At 42.4% G+C, this 22,007-nt stretch overlaps 1 protein-coding gene across 1 annotated transcript in view; it reads right to left on the bottom strand.

The window, feature by feature from the left end:
• Nucleotides 1-15,504, bottom strand: part of CCDC68 (coiled-coil domain containing 68) — a 46,409-nt gene extending 30,905 nt beyond the window's left edge. The window contains exons 1-2 of the mRNA XM_089513428.1: nucleotides 15,461-15,504; nucleotides 2,089-2,204 (exon numbers count right to left, since the gene is read on the bottom strand). Coding sequence (XP_089369554.1) covers nucleotides 2,089-2,107 — 19 coding nt within the window. The 5' untranslated portion in view covers nucleotides 2,108-2,204; nucleotides 15,461-15,504. The remainder of the gene's footprint in view (nucleotides 1-2,088; nucleotides 2,205-15,460) is intronic.
• Nucleotides 15,505-22,007: the final 6,503 nt, after the last annotated feature.

Below are 22,007 nucleotides of genomic sequence, written 5' to 3'. Positions count from 1 at the left end.
CAGTCACAGAAATAAAAAGGACTTCAATCCAACTGGAAAGAGGGCACTCATATATATGAACTGCTTCCTAAGCAGTTTACCATTCTCTGTTAAAACTTGTTAATTGAGAAATACTCATCTTTGGCCAGATGATTATAGCTATGCTGAATTAATGCAGTGTCTGTATATGTCTGAAAATGGGCTACAGTCAGCCCTCCTCATCCACAGATTTTTTATCTACGGATTCAAGCATCCATGGCTTGAAAATATTCCATAAAATAAAATAAAATAAATTTCAAAAAGCAAATCTTTATTTTGCCATTTAATATAAGGGTCACCATTTTGCTATTTAATGGGACTTGAGCATCCATGGATTTTGTTACCCACGGGGGGTCCTGAAACCAAACCCCAGTGGATAACAAGGTCCCTGGATATGTTCTCCACAAGAAATGTGTGACTTCCATAAACTAATTTTTCCATTTCATAAATACATAAGAGAGGTAAAGCTGCGTGAATATTCTCATTATATAAATTTGCTGAAAGTACAAAGCTTAATAGTTTCTTAAGGGGAGTGTTGCAGTTAATCTGCCTGCTAGGCAATACTGCTGTTTACAACCTTGGCAGATGAGGTAATGAAAATTGTAGAATCCAAGGAACTTCAAGGAAGGGCTAAGGCAAAGAACCTTCAACCCACCCACCCCGAACGACAGGGATGGGGGAACAAGACTTGTCTCACAACATTGCTTATATTTGATAAGAAATGAATGCACACACCTAGAAAGCTGTAAATGTACTAATTATAGCATTCCTAAAGAGTTAGTAAAGAGCCAGCAATGTGTAGTGGTTTCAGCATTGGACTAGGCTTCTGGGAGAACAGGATTCAAATCCCTGGTAGGCCATAGAAACCCATGGGGTGACCTTGGGCAAGTCACTCCCTCAACCTCAGAGGAAGGCAATAGAAAATCCTTGCTTACAAATCTTTCCAAGAAACCCCCATGGCAGGTTCTCCTTAGGCTTGGCATAAGTCAGATCAGAAATGACTAGGAGGCACATAACAACAAAGAGTTGATAATGAACAAGATTGAGTTGGGCGTACTGATTTCCAGGGCCAGTGAACAATGGCTTTCTATGCTTTCCCCTTCCAGCTGCAGCTGTCTATGGCACCAGAAATCTTCTCTGGAGAGTTTCTCAGCCCTTTGGAGTTTTGATGTGTACATGGGCTGTGGAGTAGTGTTTCGTGGAAGCAGGAAAATCTAATAGAGCTCTATCATGGGATCCTCGTCATTGCATTTTCTATGTATAGTTAATTAAAAAGCAAGTTGTTGGTGGTGTTGTGTGCCTTCAAGTTATTTCTGACTAATGGTGACCCTAAGGCAAACCTATCAATGTGGTTTTCTTGGCAAGTTTCTTCAGAGAGGGTTTGCCATTGCACAAATCACAAAAATGAAATTGCCTACTTTAAGAGATATTTTATCAATTTATGATGTTGCTAATTCCTTTTATGATACAAAATTTTTTTTAATCAATGAATACTCCTGTGTAGTAGACCCTCCATCACTCTTTACTTTGGGTCCAAACAGACAGGCCAAAATAAAGCTGTTTCAGGTCACTTTGGAGGTATGCTGTTTAAATGACACACACATCTTAAGAGGCCAGAAGCTGCACCAAAGCTGCACTCCAATCCTAGCTCCAGCGTGGCTTTGGTGCGGCTTCCGGCCTCTTAGGACGCATGCGTCATTTAAACAACACACTTCCAAAGTGGCCCAAAGCAGCTTTATTTTGGCCTGTCTGTTCAGGCACTTCTTCTCATTCTGGGAAGAGGTTTCTGTGAGAAACTTAAAAAAAAAATCCCATCTATCACCTTCCAGGTGTATTGTATGAAAAGTTCTACAATCCACAAACAACGTGATCATTGATTGCTGGCTCGGGGTGATAGGAACTGTAATTCCATACCTCAGTAGGTTTCCCGATTGGGCAAGAATAGAGTAAAAACATGCATAACTGCAACATAAACCTGTAGATGTCCTAAACACAAGACAAATAAAAAGACTCCCGCATTGCTTGGAGCCAAAGGAGTTCTCATTCCCCAAAGTAATTGCCATTACCTACTTGTCTTTTCACAGCTCATGCTGAACGAGGTACTGCCCTTTCCCAAAAGACTGTTTTGAGCACACTTGATTGTAGTTATCCCGAGGACAAGATTTCCAATTCATGTGCCAAGATGGCTGAGGGATAAAAATAAATGAAAGGTGAAAAATGAGATGTGAGGGAAAGGATGATAACTAGATGCCTTATCACAATATAACACTCTTCAGTGGGAGGATAGGAAGCTCCCTTACAGCATATCAAACCAAGGAGATTATTGCATGGTTCTTAAATAGTGGGACAGAAGCGGGATCAAAACTGTAATCACGTGAACTTATCGCACAACCTCATGGCTGGGCTGTAAGTATTCTGTAGTCAATCTGCCATTGCTTTCAATGAATGGGAAAATCCCATGAATAGCTGTCAATCGCATCATTAACCCCTTATTGAAGTATGTGCCATAGGCCATTCAGGGGTAGTTCAGAGAGAAGGGGATTTAAACCAGTTTCACTGCACACACATACACTATTTCCAATGAAAACAAGCACAGAGGATTAATCAGTTCTCTCTCTGCCAAACCGGGACAGTTGGAAGGCAAGCTTCCTGATTCACAAAACCACCACTGTACTACACAAACTTTATTTTGAAGACTGGAAATTATTTAACACTCTACAGGCAGACTGTCATGTACCTTCCAGTGCAAGGGGATAGTCAGGAGACATTATGACAAGGCAAGTTTCTGGAAAGGCTTGTCCTGGGTTTGCCCTAGACCAGTAATTCATCCTGTTAATTTTTTTAAAATGATTTGTTAAAAGGCTATGTTGAAATAAAACTGTGGTAGAGAACATGGGCAAATGCCTCAAAACGGGTGCTTACAAGAACCTTTACAGGTTGGTGCAACTGAAAAAGTGCAGCAACTTCCCCAGGGTCTCCTGATTCATTGATCTATCTAGCCTAGAATTGTCAACTCTCATGGACAGGAGCTTTCCTGGGCTTTCAGAAGAGCTTTTTCTTCAACCTAGCTATTTGGTGGTCTCCATCCAAATACTAAACAGGACTGATGCTGCTTAGTTTCTGAAATCAGACAAATGTGTTCAAAATGGTATTGCTATCTGAAAAGAACTAATACAAGGTCCTCAGATAATTTGGCCTACAATCTCCAAGTATTAAAGGATATAGTGGTGTTAGTCTGTAGAATCAGTATGTAGAGAGATCTTGTAGAACCTTTGAGACTAACTGAAAGAAATTCGCAGCATGAGCTTTTGTTGACTTCCATCTACTTCCTCAGATGCATTTGCTGGAGTGGAAGCCAGGCACAGACATGTATGTGTCATTGGTATGTGAGGATGCCAATTCAAATCTCCAAGTATGTTTGTTCTACCTAGGATACAGTCATCACTACAAGGATACACCCTCCAGTTATCACACTTAATTCATAATTTGGTGTTCTCCCTAATGAGGCATGAGAAGGCAACTGTCACAAAGTATCATCTGCACTACTTCCAGTCTGGAAAGAACCTGCCTTTGCTTGTTTGGGAGGATGGTTCACCCAGATGACACAATATGGTGTTCATGGGGAAATTTGAATGTCTGTTCCAGAACAGAAAGAGCTTGGTTGTGCTAATAGCCATTGGCTTAGAAGGCCTTAAGAGAGGGATAAACAAATTAACAGAGGGCAGCTCTTTCCAGGGTTATTTCACTGTGCTCAGTGAAAATGTTAGTTTGATGCAATTTCATGATTTGAAAAAAAAAGTTTCATGCTTCAGGTTATGAAAAGGGAGGCTTGGAAATAAAACAGCTAGCACAACAATGCACTTACATAAATCAATGGCATGGCCACATCTGGCATATAGTGTGCCTTTCTGGCAACTTCAAAGAACATCAGAGAACTGCAGAAAGAGGCAACCTAACTAATTCAGGGGTTGGAAACTCTTCTTTACAATGAAGGACTGATATTTTTCTGGCTATTTAGGCTGGGGAGAGATGAAGAGGACCAGAGGAAGATATAATCAGAAGTGATTCAAGACAGACCAACCACCACATGATTCATTTATGAAATGAATTGCTACAAGATATACTTGGGCATGGGCATTGATGGAATTAAAATGAAATAAATTTGTTTTAACAGAAATATAAAACAGGGTGGATATTATGAACATCCAACAGCAGAACAACTGATGATCAAGTTTTCCAGGAAGCTGAAATGTTGCACCAAAATGTGGAAATGATAATGGCCTATCCAAGAACATGTGAAAGGACCACAAATTGAAAACTCCTGATCTAAATACAAGTAGCTTGGAAGGTGAGTGTGCTGGTGGATTATCATCTTTGTGACCTTCCTGTTCTCTTCCTGTAAACATGGGGAGAGGGATATCCACTAAAGGTGACTGGACAGTACTCTTGTACCCTATACCAATCCAATTAGTACATCAGGGAGTAAGTTAGACTTTTCTAAATGAATCTGCTTGGCTGTTGTAAACAAGATGCTCAGCAAGTTGTTATTGGCATGGGTTGCACAGGGCGGAGCAACTGCCCGCCCCGCAACCCTAGTACATGGTGGCGGCATAATCATGGCATATGTTTGCAATATGAAATCTAATGCTTCTTCTTTGCCTGAACCCAGCTTGGACAACTGCTATTTCTTGCTCCATATATTGTAAATTTTTGTTGTATAATTTTGAGCATCACTATGCTTGCATGGAAAATTGATGCAATGGTCATGTGGTTACTACAATCCTTTGTGTGCCATTCTTGGGATTTGGAATATATGTTGTTTCCAATCTTTGGGCCATTTTTTTATTTCCCATATTTCTTGATAGATTTTAGTTAGAACTAGAACAGATTATGTCTCTGCAGCTTGAAGCAGGTGTATTGGTATAATGTATTTCTCCCAAGTGCTTTGAACACAGGTCCTACTTCTTTTTCTAAAAATTTCAAATGGCTGTTCCTGAATGAACAGGAACAGTCTTCTCCTTGACATGCTAGTGTTCTATATAGCGCTCAGCACTATAAAGCGGTATAGAAATGTAAGTGCTATTGCTATATGCAGAAAACATTTAACCTCATGCAGAGTGAAATGGTGCAGGTTACGAAAAAGTTTGCCACAACAGTGAGAACTCTACTCAGAGGTCTAGCATTTTAAGATTGCAATCCTATATTCACTTATCTGGAAACAGGGATGTATAACAACACCATTTCAGTTCATTTTTAATAAAAAAAAATAGTTTACTGAAATGTGCAAATGTCCTTACACGTGGAATGGAAGAATTAAAAATCTGAATATGGGAGAAATGAAAACTAGCAGATTCATTCATCTAGGCTTTGAATCGTGATGTGCTCAGCATAGTTGTGCTGAGTTATGGTTGCCACTTATTTTATTCTGAGACCTTCCTCATCTTTAATAAATATTTAGCAGATAGGTAAAATATTTCCTCTCCATGTTGAGAATGGCTATTTTCAATCAATTCTTCTGGTTCAAATTTTGTTTCAATTTCATTTTGAAAGATTTTAGCAATGTTCATGAATGTCTTCATATTCAGGGATGAAACAACATGAAGGTGTTTTTGTTTTAACTGTATGCAAAATAAAGTGAGCCTCATATATCAAATAATCCCTCCAGAGCAGAGATGAATAGGATTTCACCGTAAAAACAGGCAGTACCCAGCAACCTATTTCCCATGTTATTGTTTTTTTAAAAAAACCCACTCCATCTGAACATAACATCTGATCATTACAAGGCTGGTAGACAAATATTCCCAAGATTATTACCAAGGGTTTTGCAAATATTAATTCCTATCCTGATCTTGGTAATTATTCTCAATAATTATTTAGCAACTCTGTTATTTGCTTTCCCTGAACTATGCAAGGAAAATGTCCTGCTTTGTCTTATGAATGTCTGGGGACAGGTTTGAAAGAATGTCAGCATTTGCATAAGCAAACATCCATAGAACCACAGGCAAAGCTGCTTCATTCTTCTCTTTCTGCAAAGCACTAGCATCATATCAAATACCGGAGTATATCACACGGAGCTTTTTGGTGGTGTTGTGGCTCAGTTCCAGCTCACTTCCGAAGTGATTGCACTTCCAACAATGCGGTTTCTTGTCATAAACTGACTGTTTTATCAGACGCCACTGATTTCTATGGGAGCCCCTTGAGAATTGCTTCAGCAGTGTTTCTGAAGTCACCCCTCATTTTGGTAAAAACAGGAAAAAAGTGACTTCAGAGAATTCGCTTCCAGGCTGCCTTCGACTGCACTGCGATTTGGTCTGATGTGGAAAAGCATTCCGATGCCACCCCCCTTGGCCCCTGCGTCCTGCTCCGTCATCCCCCTCCTCCTCCTTCATGCCATCTCCTCCTCTCTGCCAACCAGCCGATCCCATCATCCCCTGCATCCCCTGCATCTTCCTAGACCCCGATCTGCTCCCCTCCTTCAGCCTGCCACCAATCCCATCATCCTTGCCTTCTCCTAGACCCTGATCTCCTCCCCTCCTTCAGCCCCCCACCAATCCCATCATCCCCTGCCTTCTCCTAGACCCTGATCTGCTCCCCTCCTTCAGCCTCCCACCAATCCCATCATCCCCTGACTGCTCCTGCATCCTGATCCTGGCCCCAGGGACCCCCAGCGACCTATCTCATCATCCCCTGACTGCTCCTGCATCCTGATCCTGGCCCCAGGGACCCCCAGCGAGCTAACCGATCATCCCCTGACTGCTCCTGCATCCCGATCCTGGCCCCAGGGACCCCTGCAACATATCCCATCATCCCCTGCCTTCTCCTAGACCTCGATGAAGGATGACAGCTAAGAAGGGGGCAGGGAAGGAGGACAGCATCCAGAGCCCCTTGCATGTGCAAGGGTGCCGATTCGAATCGTTGAGCCCTCAAAGTATGCTCTGGTGTGGTAATACAATGTGCACTCACTCCCCTTTGCTTGAGTCCGCATCATGTGACTTGCTTGGAATCAAACTGACTTCGCTTCCCCTTCACTTTGGAAGGACAACAGAAAGGCAACCAGGTGTGGAAAAACATGATGTTTTAACCTCAGTCTGCATTGCTAGAGAGGAGTGACTCTGGATCTGGTGTGGAAAAAATCACGCTTTGCATTGCTATAACAGGAGTGACTGTGGGTATGAGCTGCAACCCTCCCCCCCATGTGTGATAAGGTCCACCGTCAGCTGGCTCACACCACCAATAAAATAGCTGAGGGAGCTATAAAGCTTTCCCTTCTCACAAAGGAGTGGGAGATGATCACATAGCAGCACCCTGAAAAGTGTTATATCATATATTCTGGTGAAAATCAGGCAATTTGCAGGGGCAACCCCACCACTAGGAAGAGTGAGGCAATCATCTGAGGTAGCAGATTCATACTACACAGTGGCAGCAGAATGATTCCACTTTAAGTACCATGGCACGCATATACCCCCCCCCCACCAACATTTCACATGGCAAATCAAGACACATGTGGCCAAGAAACATCAGCCTGAGACCAACATGGCACAGATTATTGATGAAGAAGAGCACACTGAATAGGAGTGGCTGCAGCAGCTTGCTTTTGCCTGGGCCTATTGGAATTTGGGAAGTGCAAGATTCAGCCCTTTTCCCCTCCCTTCCTTGCTGAGGTAATGGAGAGTAAATTTGCACTTTGAACTCAGTGTGCAAGAGTGGGTTCATACCACTTGGCATCTCGCTGTTCTGAAAATGTGTGTCTTTTTGTTCATGTCTCCTGAGATCTGTCCATCTTGCCAGTGGTGGTCAAAATACACATAATCATAGAAGCACTTGCCATCATTTTGGAGAAATCCTGGAAGACAAGTGAGGTGCCAGAGGACTGGAAAGGAGCACATCTTGTCCCTTTCTTATAAAAAGGACAAAAAAGAAGACTGAGGCAACTACACTGAGATCACCCAATGTCAGGAAAAATATTAGAACAGATTATACAGGAGTCTGTTGGCAAGTACTTGACAATGCAATGATCAGTGGGAGAAAGCATGAGTTTGTCAAGAACAAATTCTGCTAAGCTAATCTTATATTTTTTTTTAAAGAAGTGGGTCACCCATTTAGCAGATTGTGGGAATGCTGTGGATGTCATTTAGCTGAATTTCAACAAAGCATTTGCATCGTTCTGTATCAGTTCTTCTGTCACATCTATTCCATTGTACTAGACACTGAAAGCTTCAGCTGTCCAGATGTCATAAACCACAACACCCATTATCCCTTATCATAGGCCATTGTGACTGGGGATTCTGGGAGTCAAAGTCCAAAACATCGGGAAGATCAATGCTTCCCCACCCTATCAGTAAACATTCACTGCATAATTTAACAGCTTTTTTTTTTAACAAAGGACTCCTGCAAACACGGAAGGGCCCAGCTCAGATTCATTTGTACATATTCGGAAACACCTATCCCAAGGCAACTGGTTTTGCTTTATTCAGCCTGTTTAATGTGTCTGCCAAATCCTCAGTAAATACAGGTATACCTCAGTTAACACAGTAGCTTTGTTCCTGGGCATTATTTCTTTAACAGAAAATTTGGAACCTGCGGCAGAAAGAACATGGAAAGAAAAGGGATGGGTTCCCATGCCACACACATGGATGAGATTGGATGAGTAGATGTGAAAAGACGTTGCAAAAAGGAGCTTCTTTTGACAGATGATTTTAAAACTCACTTTCATAAATATATTTATTAATATATTTCTTTTTTTATGCTGCCTTTCTCCCAAAAAGGGACCCAAGGCGGCTGACGAGATAAAAACACTTAAAAACAATTAAAATAATCCAGTTAAAACATTATAAAAATAAGATTTAAAACAAGTAAATGTTAAAACACATAATCTGACAGGCCACTGATGCATGAGACTTCCCAGTTCCCATGTCATAGAATCATAGAATCATAGAACTGGAAGAGACCGCAAGGGCCATCTAGTCCAACCCCCTGCCATGCAGGAAATGCAAATCAAATCCTCCCCGACAGATGGCCATCTAGCCTCTGTTTAAAGACCTCCAAGGAAGGAGATTCCACTACACTCCGAGGGAGTGTGTTCCACTGTCGGACAACCCTTACTGTCAGGAAATTCTTCCTAATGTTGAGGTGGAATCTCTTTTCTTGTAGCTTGCATCCATTGTTCCGGGTCCTAGTCTCTGGAGCAAGTGAAAACAAGTCAGCTCCCTCCTCCGTATGGCATCCCTTCAAGTATTTAAACAGGGCTATCATATCACCTCTTAACCTTCTCTTCTCCAGGCTAAACATCCCCAGCTCCTTAAGTCGTTCCTCATAGGACATGGTTTCTAGACCTTTCACCATTTTACTTGCCCTCCTTTGGACACGTTCCAGTTTTTCAACATCCTTTTTGAATTGTGGCGCCCAGAACTGGACACAATATTCCAGGTGGGGCCTGACCAAAGCAGAATAGAGTGACACTATTACTTCCCTTGATCTAGATACGATACTTTTACTGATGCAGCCTGATGTCAACTTATCTATCCCTGTAGATGGTAACTTATGAACTTATGCTCAGTGCAAACAGGGAGGAAACCAGCAGAAAAACATTTCTACAAGAACAAGAACAAGCAAGCAAGACCGTATGGATCTACTTAATGTAGGAGTGCCCTAGGAAATCTACCTTATCCGACTAGTCATAGCCAGTGGACTTTGATCTCAGCAAAGGCATGGAGGGAGGTCACGAAACACCTATTGCTAAAACAGTGATACTGGGTGTTTTCAAAGAGAGTGAAGCCTCAATTTTCTCAGACAAGCCAAATAAATGATTTTTACCTGGAAAAAATATTACACAAAACTGTCAGCCCTAATCTGTTGTTTTTTTTCCACTCACAGGTTACAATGGTTAACTTGGAAGGAGAGTTCAACAGTGAGATAAGTTTTTTTCCCCAAGAAGTTTTAAAGGAAAGTATCTTGTTGTTGCTGTTGTGTGCTTTCAAGTCCTTTCTGACTTATGGTGACTCTAAGGCCATATCATGGGGCTTTCTTGGCAGGATATGTTGAGAGGATGTTTGCCATTGCCTTCCCCTGAGGCTGAGAGGATGTGACCCAATGTGTTTCACCATGACCAAGCAGGGAATTGAACCCTGGTCTCCAGAGTTTTAATTGTAGGACTCAAATCACTATGCTATGCTGGCTCTCTATATCTACATCTAAGTGTGTGTGTGTGTGTGTGTGTGTGTGTGTGTGTGTGTGTGTGTTATATCCACTTATGGATATTGTTCTTGTTGTATGCCTTCAAGTCATTTGTGACTTATAGGGATCTTAAGGATTATGGAAATTCTTGACAAGTTTCTTCAGGGAGGATTTGCCATTGCCATCCTCTGAGGCTGAGAGACTATGACTTGCCCAAGGTCAACTTGTGGGTTTCTATGGCTGAGCATGGATTCGAACCCTGCTGTCCAGAATCATAGTCCAGTGCTCAACCTACTACACCATGCTGGCTCTTGCCTATAAATACAGATATGTATTAATGAAATACACAAAAATGATGCTAAGCAGTGAGGTTGTATCACTGGGCTGTAATGATGTCATGTGCATTACCCAACAGATATCCTGAACACTTGTTCAACCACATTCCCAAAAGCAATCAGACTCATGGTAACAATGAATGTGCACACACAGACAGAGGAACACCAAATATTTATATTATTTATGATGTTGCTGTTTTATTCCTTCAAGTCGTTTCCAACTTATGGAGACCCTAAGGCAAACCTACCAGGGGGTTTTCTTGTTAAGTTTCTTTGGGGGGGAGGTGCCTTTGCCATCTTCTGAGGCTTAGAGAGTGTGACTTATTGTTGTTGTTGTTGTTGTATTTATACCCCATCACCCAGTGGGCTTACATAGCTGAACCAGGATTCAAACCCTGGCTTCTGGAGTCATAGACCAGTACTCAAACCACCATACCACACTGGCTCTATAGTATTTATATTAGGCTATTTTTAATGTTAAAAGTATTTTGAGATTGCCCCAGTAGTTCAAACAACAACCCTGCCAAGTATACCAGTTATGATTATCCTGTTTTATATGAGGTGCTGTAGGGTATATTTCAAAAGAAGGAACTGGCAAAATCACCTCTGGATATTCTTTGCCTAAGAAAACCCTGCAAAATTTATGGGGTCTCCATAAGCACATACACACACACATGAATGACAGGTCAGAAGACATTTAATTCATAGCCAAAAAAAAGTATGTTGTGATCTAGTCACTTTCTGGATAACAGCTCTGCAATGCATACTTAAGAATATTTATTCAGAAATAAGCCCTATTGAATGCAATTGATATTCACTCTAGGAAATAGGTACAGGCTCTCAGACTTAGCTTTCAGTATGTGATTCCTCCTATGATTCAATGATTCTAAGGGCCCAAACAGACAGGCCAAAATAAAGCTTTTTCAGGTCATAGAATCATAGAATCATAGAGCTGGAAGAGAGCGCAAGGGCCATCCGGTGCAACCCCCTGCCTGGAGGGGAATCACAATCAAAGCATCCTCGACAGATGGCCATCCAGCCTCTGTTTAAAGACCTCCAAGGAGGGAGATTCCACTACACTCTGAGGGAGTGTGTTCCATTGTTGGACAGCTCTTACTGTCAGGAAGTTCTTTCTAATGTTGAAGTGGAATCTCTTTTGCTGTAGCTTGCATCCATTGTTCCGGGTCCTAGTCTTTGGAGCAGCAGAAAACAAGCTTGCTCCCTCCTCAATATGACATCCCTTCAAATATTGAAACACTTTGGAGGTACGCTGTTTAAATGACACACACATGTTAGAACTGGAGTGTGGCTTTGGTGCAGCGTCTAGCCTCTTTGGACACATGCATCATTTAAACAGCATAGCTCCAAAGTGATACGAAGCAGCTTTATTTTGGCTTGTCTGTTAGGGCCCTAAGTTTCTAAGATTTAAAGGGGCTCCACAAACTGGCATTATATGCTGACATGGACACAGCGTGGGGGTGTGGTGCATGCACACCACACCACAACTCTGCTCCCACACCACCCTCCTGACCACATAGTGGGTGACATCATGCCACATTTTCAGCACAGTGTTTACATGCCCTGCACCAAAGAAGCTGTGAAATGGGGGACACCTAGCTGAACGAGACTACGTGTGAAAGGGATTTGGGAGTCCAAGTAGACCACAAATTGAACATGAGTCAACAGTGCGATGCGGCAGCTAAAAAGGCCAATGTGATTTTAGGCTGCATCAATAAAAGGATAGTGTCTATATCAAGGGAAGTAATAGTGCCACTCTATTCTGCTCTGGTCAGGCCCCACCTGGAATATTGTGTCCAGTTCTGGGCACCACAATTTAAAAAGGATGTTGAGAAACTGGAATGTGTCCAAAGGAGGGCAACTAAAATGGTGAAGGGTCTGGAAACCATGCCCTATGAGGAACAACTTAGTGAGTTGGGGATATTTAGCCTGGAGAAGAGAAGGTTAAGAGGTGATATGATAGCCCTGTTTAAGTACTTGAAGGGATGCTTTGCAAGGGAGGAGGTTGGGTAACAAACTTGATGTAGTGGCCCCACTTCTGGTGACCCCACTCACTGCTCCTCCAGCCCCAGCAGACATCAGACACAGAGAGTATCACTCAATTGAAAATCCAGCAATCAGTGCTAGAAATATCTTAAATTACTTTCATTAGCTGCCAATGGCATCCTCATTGATTATGCCACTGCTCATACAAAATGGCAAAAGACTGCAAATTTTCAGAATGCACACAGGAAACAGTGTCAGACGACAAACAATGACATTGGAGAACCAACATGCAATGATTAGGGATCAGGATTGTCTTGCAACTTTATGGAGCAGTAACCAATACCAGATTGACTCCATTCCAACAGCCATTCACAAAGCTTTTCTGCTTTGTCTAAAACAATCAATGCTCCTCAATATTTGGGCATCCTGATGGTTTGGATTCCCAGAAGCCCTAGCCAGAATGGACAACAGCCAGGAATTCTGGGAGTTGAAATCCAAAATATCAGGAGGACCAAAGATTGAGGACCATTTCATATACAGAATCAAGGGTTGATTGAGAGGGTTCTCTTTCCTCTTGTACAGAACACAACATGGAGGACCTAAGATCAGGCCCTGGTGACCACTCTTATAGCCTTCAATTTATCTATGGATGCTGCATATTCTTCTGTCAATATGCATGAAGTGGCACCTGTCACTTCAAGTTTACTTGGAAGCTGCACCAATGCATAAGGCTTATGGCCAGGCAATTGAGCAAAGAATTACAAACCAAGATCCTTTAACCTGGGGACCCTGAGGGTGGAACAATGAAATCTTCTATACGCAAAGAAAAAGCTCTCCCATTGAGCTACTGTGGCCAGTGGCCATACCTGTGCAACGAGAGCACTACCTTAAAATATAAATAATAATAATATCATCAAGGTGACATAGTGGTTTGAGTGTCGGACTACAACTTTGTAGACCAGGATTAGAATTCCAGCTCAGCCATGAGAATCCATTGAGTGACTTTGAGCAAGTCACACTCTCTCAGCCTCAGAGGAAAACAAAGGCAAGCCCCCTCTGAACAAATTCTGCCAAGAAAACCTCACTGCCATAAGTCAGAAATGACCTGAAGGCACACAACGACACAAGAACAGATTAAAGTTCCCTGGCAAGATGTGCAGTAAACAAAGTGTATAAATTCAAAGAAAAGAGAGACAAACTTCCAGATCAAAAGCTGTTGTCTCCAAACAGATTTTAGCTCATCTTTCCACAAGATCAAAACCTCTCCAATACTCCTAACTAATGACAAGACCTGCTCATTCCACAAAGTAGTCTAGTATCACCGTTTTATGAACTATTTATTTTGCTTATTCTACATCTTTCTTGTTATGTGGCTAAGAGCCTTTTTTAAAGGCACAGTGAAAATTAAAAGAAATGTGACAGGTTTCCAAAATAAGAAATTGCCAGTGTTTGAAAAGGAAATACATACAAGCATTATGAAAAGAAAAAACAAACCTTGGCTTATTCCCGCAAAACATTTATATAAATATATGTTTTCAGCTGAGAATCAGGCATGGCTTAGTGGTTTGAACGTTTGCCTAGAGACCAGGGTTCAGTTCCCTGCTTGACCATGAAACCCACTGGGTGACCTTGGGCAAGTCACATGCTCTCAGCTGCAGGAGAAGGCAATGGCTAACCTCTGAATGAATCTTGCCAAGAAAACCTCATGATAGGTTTGCCTTAAGTTTGTCATAAGTTAGAAATGACCTGAAAGCACACAAGAAAAACAACAGCAACAACACTGGTAAAACAAAAGTGTAGGGACGAACCTGATCTCTAGCAGAGAGGAAGTTCCTCACTGAGGAGAGGAAGTTCCTCACCTGCCAAGTATAGTAGCCCTATAAATGACATTATTCCTCCAGGGTACCTTTGAATTGACCTTCTCACATACCAATGGCATATAAGGAATGTCTGTATTTCAGTATTACTATTAGTATTTTAGTATTTTATTGTTTACATTTTGTATTTGTATTCTATTATTTTATTGATAGCTGGGGATGTTTAGCCTGGAGAAGAGAAGGTTAAGAGGTGATATGACAGCCCTCTTTAAATACTTGAAGGGATCTCATTTTGAAGAGGGAGCAAGCTTGTTTTCTGCTGCTCCAGAGACTAGGAACCAGAACAATGGATACAAGCTGCAGGAAAAGAGATTCCACCTCAACATTAGGAGGAACTTCCTGACAGTAAGGGCTGTTTGACAGTGGAACACACTTCCTCGGAGTGTAGTGGAATCTCCTACTTTAGAGGTCTTTAAGCAGAGGCTGGATGGGCATCTGTCGGGGATGCTTTGATTTGGATTTCCTGCATGGCAGAATGGGGTTGGACTGGATGGCCCTTGCAGTCTCTTCCAACTCTATGATTCTATGATGTAATCCTGCCTTGATCCATGGGAGAGGCGGGAATTATTATTATTATTATTATTATTATTAATATTATTATTTAGGCATATATATATATATATATATATATATATATATGCCTACATATTTTGATTTTGAATTGACCTTCTCACATACCAATGACATATATAGACACACACACACACACACACACACACATATAAACACTTTGCATTGACATCCTCACATCCCAATGGCACATATAGGTCCTTCCCTGGCTTCCCCTCCACCAAATGCATCTAAGGAAGTAGGCTTTAGTCTAGGGAAGCTCCTGCTGCCTTTGAGTGATGCCCGATGGCCCCCAGGGCATGATCTCCATGGAGGGGCAGCCTTTCCAGCAAGGGAAGCAAGCAGATCTCCTTCTCAAACCAGGACACAGGCGTGGGAAGTGAGCCCACGCGTGTTTTGTTTGTCTTGCCCCCTCCTTTGCCTTGCTTGGGTGGATGACCCTTCAGGAGCCCCATCTGGACTCTCTCCCAGTTCCGCTCTTACCCCGGTTCGAACGCGCGTCTGCCTCCCTCTGCTGCGCCTTGCCCTGCTCCTTCCCCAGAGGCCGGTGAGTGATGCCTAAGCCTAGTCCTTCCCTGCCTGGCCCTTGTCTTCTTGCCAGCCCCAGCCCCGCCTGCCTCCCGCCCCTCCCAGGGAGGCTCCGACCATCATGGGTCAGGTGTGTCAACGTTTCTGAATGTGTCTCAAAGTCAGGCATCGTTATATGTATCTACAGATAGGAGATCAGTGAAAATATTGCCCCCCCCTCCAAATGCCCTCCATTCTGAGCAGGACTAAGAAGCAGGGATGTATATTCTCAAGGACATGGCCTCCATGTCAGCCTCCTTCTCCAGGAGGGATTTCAAAACTGTCCTCCATTCAGAGCAGGTCTAAGAAGCAGGGATATCTATTTTCTAGGACATGTCCTCCATTTCAGCCTCCTTGTCCAGGAGGGATTTCAAAATGTCCTCCATTCAGAGCAAGACTAAGAAGCAGGGATGTATATTTTCAAGGACATGGCCTCCATTTCAGCCTTCTATTCCAGGAGGGATTTCAAAATGTCCTACATTTTGAAGTAGGGGTGTATATTTTCTAGGACATGTCCTCCATTTTGGGCATCTATTCCGTGAAGGATTTCCAAAACGTCCTCCATTCTGAAAAGGACTAAGAAGCCTGGATGTTTATTTCCAGGGACATGTCCTCCATTTCAGACTTCAAAATGTCCTTTTAGGGAGCATGTTTTGTAGGAGTCATATGTGTCAGGTTTGTAAACGTTTGTCCATTTGTCTAAGTCTGTAATTGTTATACGTATATATTTTATTGATCTTATATCTGTATATGTATATATACGTATATAATAATAATAATAATTTTATTTATATACCGCTATTCCAAATTCCAAATTTGTTCACAGCAGTGTACAACAAAAGTGATACAATATAACATTTAACAAACAAGTATCACCAACAACATGTTAAAAACATCCCAATGCAATTTAAAAAAACTATAAAACATACATCCTCTTAAAACACACACACAAAAACTAGCTGGATAAACAGTTGTATATCAGGGGGGAGAACCGCATAACATCAGGACATATGGGGGAAAGCTTGTCGGAAGAGAAAGGTCTTTAGTTTCTTCCTAAAAAGATCAAGAGAGGCGATGGAGCGGAGCTCGTCGGGAAGGGAGTTCTAGGTCTGCGGGGCCGAGAAGGAGAATGCCCTTTGCGAAGATGAGATATATTTCGCCTTAGGAACCCTCAACAGATGCTTCTCGACCGATCTGAGAGTGCGGGGCAGATTATATGGGGAGAGACGGTCCTCCAAGTATCCTGGGCCCAAGCCATTTAGGGTTTTATAGGTTATAACCAACACCTTGTATTGTGCTCGGAAGCAAACAGGCAGCCAGTGGAGATCATACAGAGTCAGCGTTATATGGTCGGCCCTGGAACGTCCAGTGACCAACCTAGCTGCCATATTCTGTACTAGCTGAAGCTTCCGGGTTTGGTACAAGGGTTGCCCCATGTAGAGTGCATTACAGAAATCCAACCGAGAGGTTACCAGGGCATGTACCACTGTTTCAAGGTCCTCCCGGCCTAGGTAGGGTCGCAGCTGGCATATCAGCCGAAGCTGATAGCAGGTGCTCCTGACCATCGCATCCACCTGAGATGTCAGGTGTAGCGACGAATCCAGAAGCACGCCCAGACTGCGAACTGAGTCCTTCACGGGGAGCGTGACCCCATTCAGGACAGGTGGACAAATTTCACTACCCGGACTTGGGGAGCCTATCACGAGTACTTCCGTTTTCTCTGGATTCAAACTGAGTCTGTTTTCCCTCATCCAGCCCATTACCGACTCCAGAGAGGCATCTAGAGGAGAGATGCCATCCCTGGTCACTGCATCAGTCGGAGACACAGAGAAACATATTTGGGTGTCATCAGCCTACTGATAACACCGCGCCCCGTGTCTCCGGATGATCTCTCCCAGCGGTTTCATGTAAATGTTGAATAGCATGGGGGACAAAATTGCTCCTTGAGGGACACCAGATGTAAGCGCCCTCTTATCGGAACAACAGTCCCCCAGCTGCACCATCAATAAAAATATATTTTTTAAAAAGTCCTCCATTCTAAGCAGGACTAAGTAGCAGGGGTGTATATTTCCATGGAAATGTCCTCCATTTCAGCCTCCTTGTCCAGGAGGGATTTCAAAATGTCCTCTATTCTGAGCAGGACTAAAATGTTTATCACACGGGAGGGATCTCATGCGAAAACAGGATTTAAAGTGGGGAAAAATCCTGCAAAAGCAGATTTATTATCAGACAATGTCTGAGTTAAGACAACATTAACCCAGACAGAAAGCAGAAAACACACAGAAAAGTGCAACTGATTTTCAGACAGCATCGCTGTTAAGGTACATTAACACGACATTAACCCGGCTAGAAAGTGGACAAAACACGATTCTTTTTAATTCCGGAAAATCCTGAAAGTAAGAAGAATCACATGTTGTCAACTTTCTAGCAGGTTTAATGTTGTGTTAACACTGATCTGTGTCTCCTTAGTTTTTTTTGTCCAGGTTTTAAATCCCATTTTAAATCCTGTTCCTGCAAAGGATGCCTCCCATGTGATAAACTCCTAAGAAGAAGGGATTTATATTTTAATTGGTGTTTTTAGCTTCTATTTTGGAATGTCCTCCATTTTTTCTCTTGAACACCCTACATTTTGCAGTGCCTTGTTCTCATTTGTGTTTAGGGCATCTGGTCACCCTACAAAGTGGGCATGTTTTTAGTTAGTTGAAACATGCTAGAAAACACTTTAAACGCTGGAACGTATTTAAAACGTGTTTTTAATTAAAAGAAAATAATCAGAAAACATCACGCCATATGTCAAGAAAACCCCATGATAGGATCACCTAAGCTGGAAACCATTTGAAGGCATACGACAACAACAAATTTCACTTTAGATGGCCTAAATGCCCCATCGAATCCTGGAAGCCAAGCAGGGTCAGCAGTGGTTAGTATTTGAATGGGAGACTGCCAATAGTTAACTGGTGCTGTAGGTGAGATTTCAGAGGAGGAAACTGGCAGAATCACCTCTGAGTAATTTCTTGCTGAAGAAAACACTGAAATCTAGGGGATCACCATAAGTCAACCGACAACTTGGAGGCACCTACACACACATGATGGAAGTTTATCACACAAAGGAGGTCAGGAGTTTATCTCATGAATATCCCGGGAAAATCACGTAATTACGTGTAATGATTTCACACGACATCGCACAAAACCCGCCATTAAAGTGCTCACAAAGAAGCATTAATGCACATCTTTTTACATCTGGGATTTCAGCAACAATGCATTTCCAATATCACTTTGTTTGTGCAATTGCACGCGACAATCATTTGTGCAATTACTTGCCATTTTTGCTTCATTTGCAGGGTGCTTTAAATGTGCTTTAATGTCTCTTTAATGTCAAAATCAGCCCCAGTGTGATAAAAAAAAGAACACAAGTGCAGAAGTGCACAAGCTTTTGAGTTCTCCAGAGCTCTTCATCCGGCTAAATGGCACCTTCCTCTTATTGTGGCTTGTGATATGCAGTTTGAGTCCATCCCATGATGGAGATTGCAGATAGAGTGAATCACTGCAAGGTACGTAGGTGTAAAGTTATACCTGTTGGAATAGATCTAGGACAAGGGAGCAATGGCAGGTCGCTGTTTCTGAAAACAAAACTTGATCTGCTACTCAGATCTGTCCCTTGCCTTGGGTGAAACACACACGTGACTGAGTTAGTAAAAAGCTGACTCAGGTAATTCATTTCATCTTCAGTTTCTCTCATGGGACTGAGCCAAATTGCAGACCACATGGGCCACAGCATGTAGCCTAAATGTTAGACTGTAATTTCCCCACTGTTGTTGTTTTTGTTGTGGTGTACCTTCATGTTTTTTCTGACTCATAGCAACCCTAAAGCAAACCCATCTCAGAGTTTTCCTGGCAAGGTTTGTTTGGGGTGGGGGTAGGGTGGGGTTTACCTTTGTCACTGAGGTTGAGACAGTGTGATTTGCCCATGGTCATCCAGTGGGTTTTCATGGCTGAGTGGAGATTTGAACCCTGAAGTCCTAGTGAAATACTCAAAGCATGCTGCCACACTATATGCCACTATATGCCACACTATATACCACAATATGCCACTATATAGGGCAGTGGTCCTCAAACGGTGCCTTTAAGAGATTTTGGACTTCAGCTCCCAGAAGCCTCAGCCACGTTGGCCAATTGTCTGGGATTCTGGGAACCCAAATCCAAAATCTGTTAAGAGCACAGTGTGGAGACCACCGATATAGTGTGTTGGGGGGATGATATCATGAGTGGCCACACCAGGTTACACCAACCCTAGGGAGAAATTGGGACATTTTTAAACCAGCTGGAAAAGTAGGATGATAAAGGCTTAATTGGGACTATCCCTGCCAAATAGCACAGTTAGAGGATATGTTTTCCTCATCCCCCTGCTTCCCCCCCTTGGGACCTGTTGTCCTGATGAAGAGCGAATTCAAAAGTATGCATACTTTTGTGACATTTAGGCTGATCCTACTAAAAGCCAAGACTTTCCAGCATACAAGTAGATTTTTTAAAACTATAAACAACTAAAGCCAATTCAGCTCACATTGCAAAGTGACAAATGGTGAGGCAAACCCCAAAGGTCTTCAACATGCATTGAATCTATAATCGTAATAGTGCTACTAGTAATTGTTCTTGTATTGCTGCATCAGAAGAAATTGCTGTTTCCATGCATGGGAACCACTGCACAGCAAAATCTACTCCTGGTTGTTGGTAAACAAATATCTGCAAATTGCTGTACAACCAGACCTTGGAAATGCTACTTTTGGGGACTATAATTCCTGGCATTCTCCAGCTAGCATAGTTGTCTTCCTAATTCTGGGCACGACCAGGAGATGATTGCCAATACTTTTATATGAAAATAGGCAATCTCTTGATCCAGAAAGTTTCCACTTCTGTAAAGAATTGCGTAATTGGCTTCATTCCGGTCATGCAAATCCTCCTAAGTGAAAACATATAATCTAAATGAATCCAGCCAACATCACTGCCAACTTAAAACCGAGGTATTGTTTGCAACCTCTTTTAATAGGATATGAAGTAACATAGCTGTCACTTCCTTCATTTAAATCAGGAGTGAAGATTGTGTGGCCTGCCAAATGCTGTTGGAACTGCAAGTCTCAGCCTTCCCGGCCATTGCCTATGCTGGCTGAGGCTAATGGAGTTGCAATCCAGCAACATCTAGAAGATTACATTATTTCCACACAATTTGAATTATATGAAATTTTGTCTGTAGCTACAAACCTCTTGTCCTGAATCATAATGTACTCCCAGTTTCACAAGTCTCATAGGACATGGGGACCTATATGCTTGCATCCCAAAAACAGTTAAAGTGTTGCCATCCCAGAAAATCACAAAAATGTGCATACACAGAGCACAACAATGTGTTAAAAGACCTTACGATTGCAAGAGAGTGGGTTGAAAGCGCATTTGTTTTTCAGACAGATGTGGAAAAATCCCATTGATGGCTTGAAAATAAGTATTTTGCGCATGCACACAGAAGCAGTAGTTGTGTCACCAGAAGTCACCCAGAGAAATAAAGAATTTTGACACAATTTTCTTTATAAAGCATCCCTGCCTCTCCTCAGCTAATGACTAATGGGAAAGACTTAAGGAGGAGACACATTCACACACAGAGAGCCACGGGAGGGAGAGAAGCAAGCCATTTCTCTCTGTGTGTGTCTGTGTTGTGTGGGCCTGCTGTTCCTTTAAGAACAAGGCTGCCTCTCTCTCAGCACAACAAAAGAACCACGGGAACAGGGAGAATCCTGCAGATGGTTATCAGACTGCAGCAACTGCACACACAAAAAAGCGAATTCGTGAAGAAAATGGAAATGAAAACATGGTATATTCCCCAAAATGTCTATTCCCTGATTCATGTCACTTCCTCTTTGGAATCTAAGCGGTTTGCATGCAGCATCGTCTGAAAAGCAATTGCGAAATTGTGCCTAATACCCAGGATAACCCCAGGTTCTGTCCAGCTTAAACTTCCAGTTTTCCCCATGTGATGAAGTCCATAGTATATATGAAGTGAATCATTGCCCTAAAGCAAAGGTGGACAAAACACAACGCATGGGACACCTCATGGTGTGTGGTTTCACAGGAATTGACTCTAGGACTTAAAACTTTCCAACCAATCCAATTCTAGTATGCCAGTAGCCCCTCACAATGTGTGCCCTCCAAGAGTTCTGTGTAGCTTCCTCCCAAGTAAGTGTGCATAGGACTGATTGTTGCCAGATTTTATTATTCTTAGGACAATCATTGTTATTGCCGTGTGCCTTCAAGTCATTTCTGACTTATGGAGACTCAACCTATCATGGGCTTTCCACATAAGATTCATTCAGAAAAGGGGTGGTTGTTGCTGGCCTTTGAAGCTGAGAGAGTGTTATTTGCCCAAGGTCACCCAGTAGGTTTTAATGGAGGGTCAGGGATTCGAACCATGGACTGTCTA

The sequence above is a fragment of the Sceloporus occidentalis genome, unplaced genomic scaffold (genome assembly GCF_023333645.1).
Source record: "Sceloporus occidentalis isolate IW3139 unplaced genomic scaffold, rSceOcc1.0.p SCAF_1, whole genome shotgun sequence".
NCBI lineage: Eukaryota > Metazoa > Chordata > Lepidosauria > Squamata > Phrynosomatidae > Sceloporus > Sceloporus occidentalis.
The sequence above is the reverse complement of the archived record's forward strand: the minus strand, read 5'-3'. Positions and strand labels throughout refer to the sequence as shown.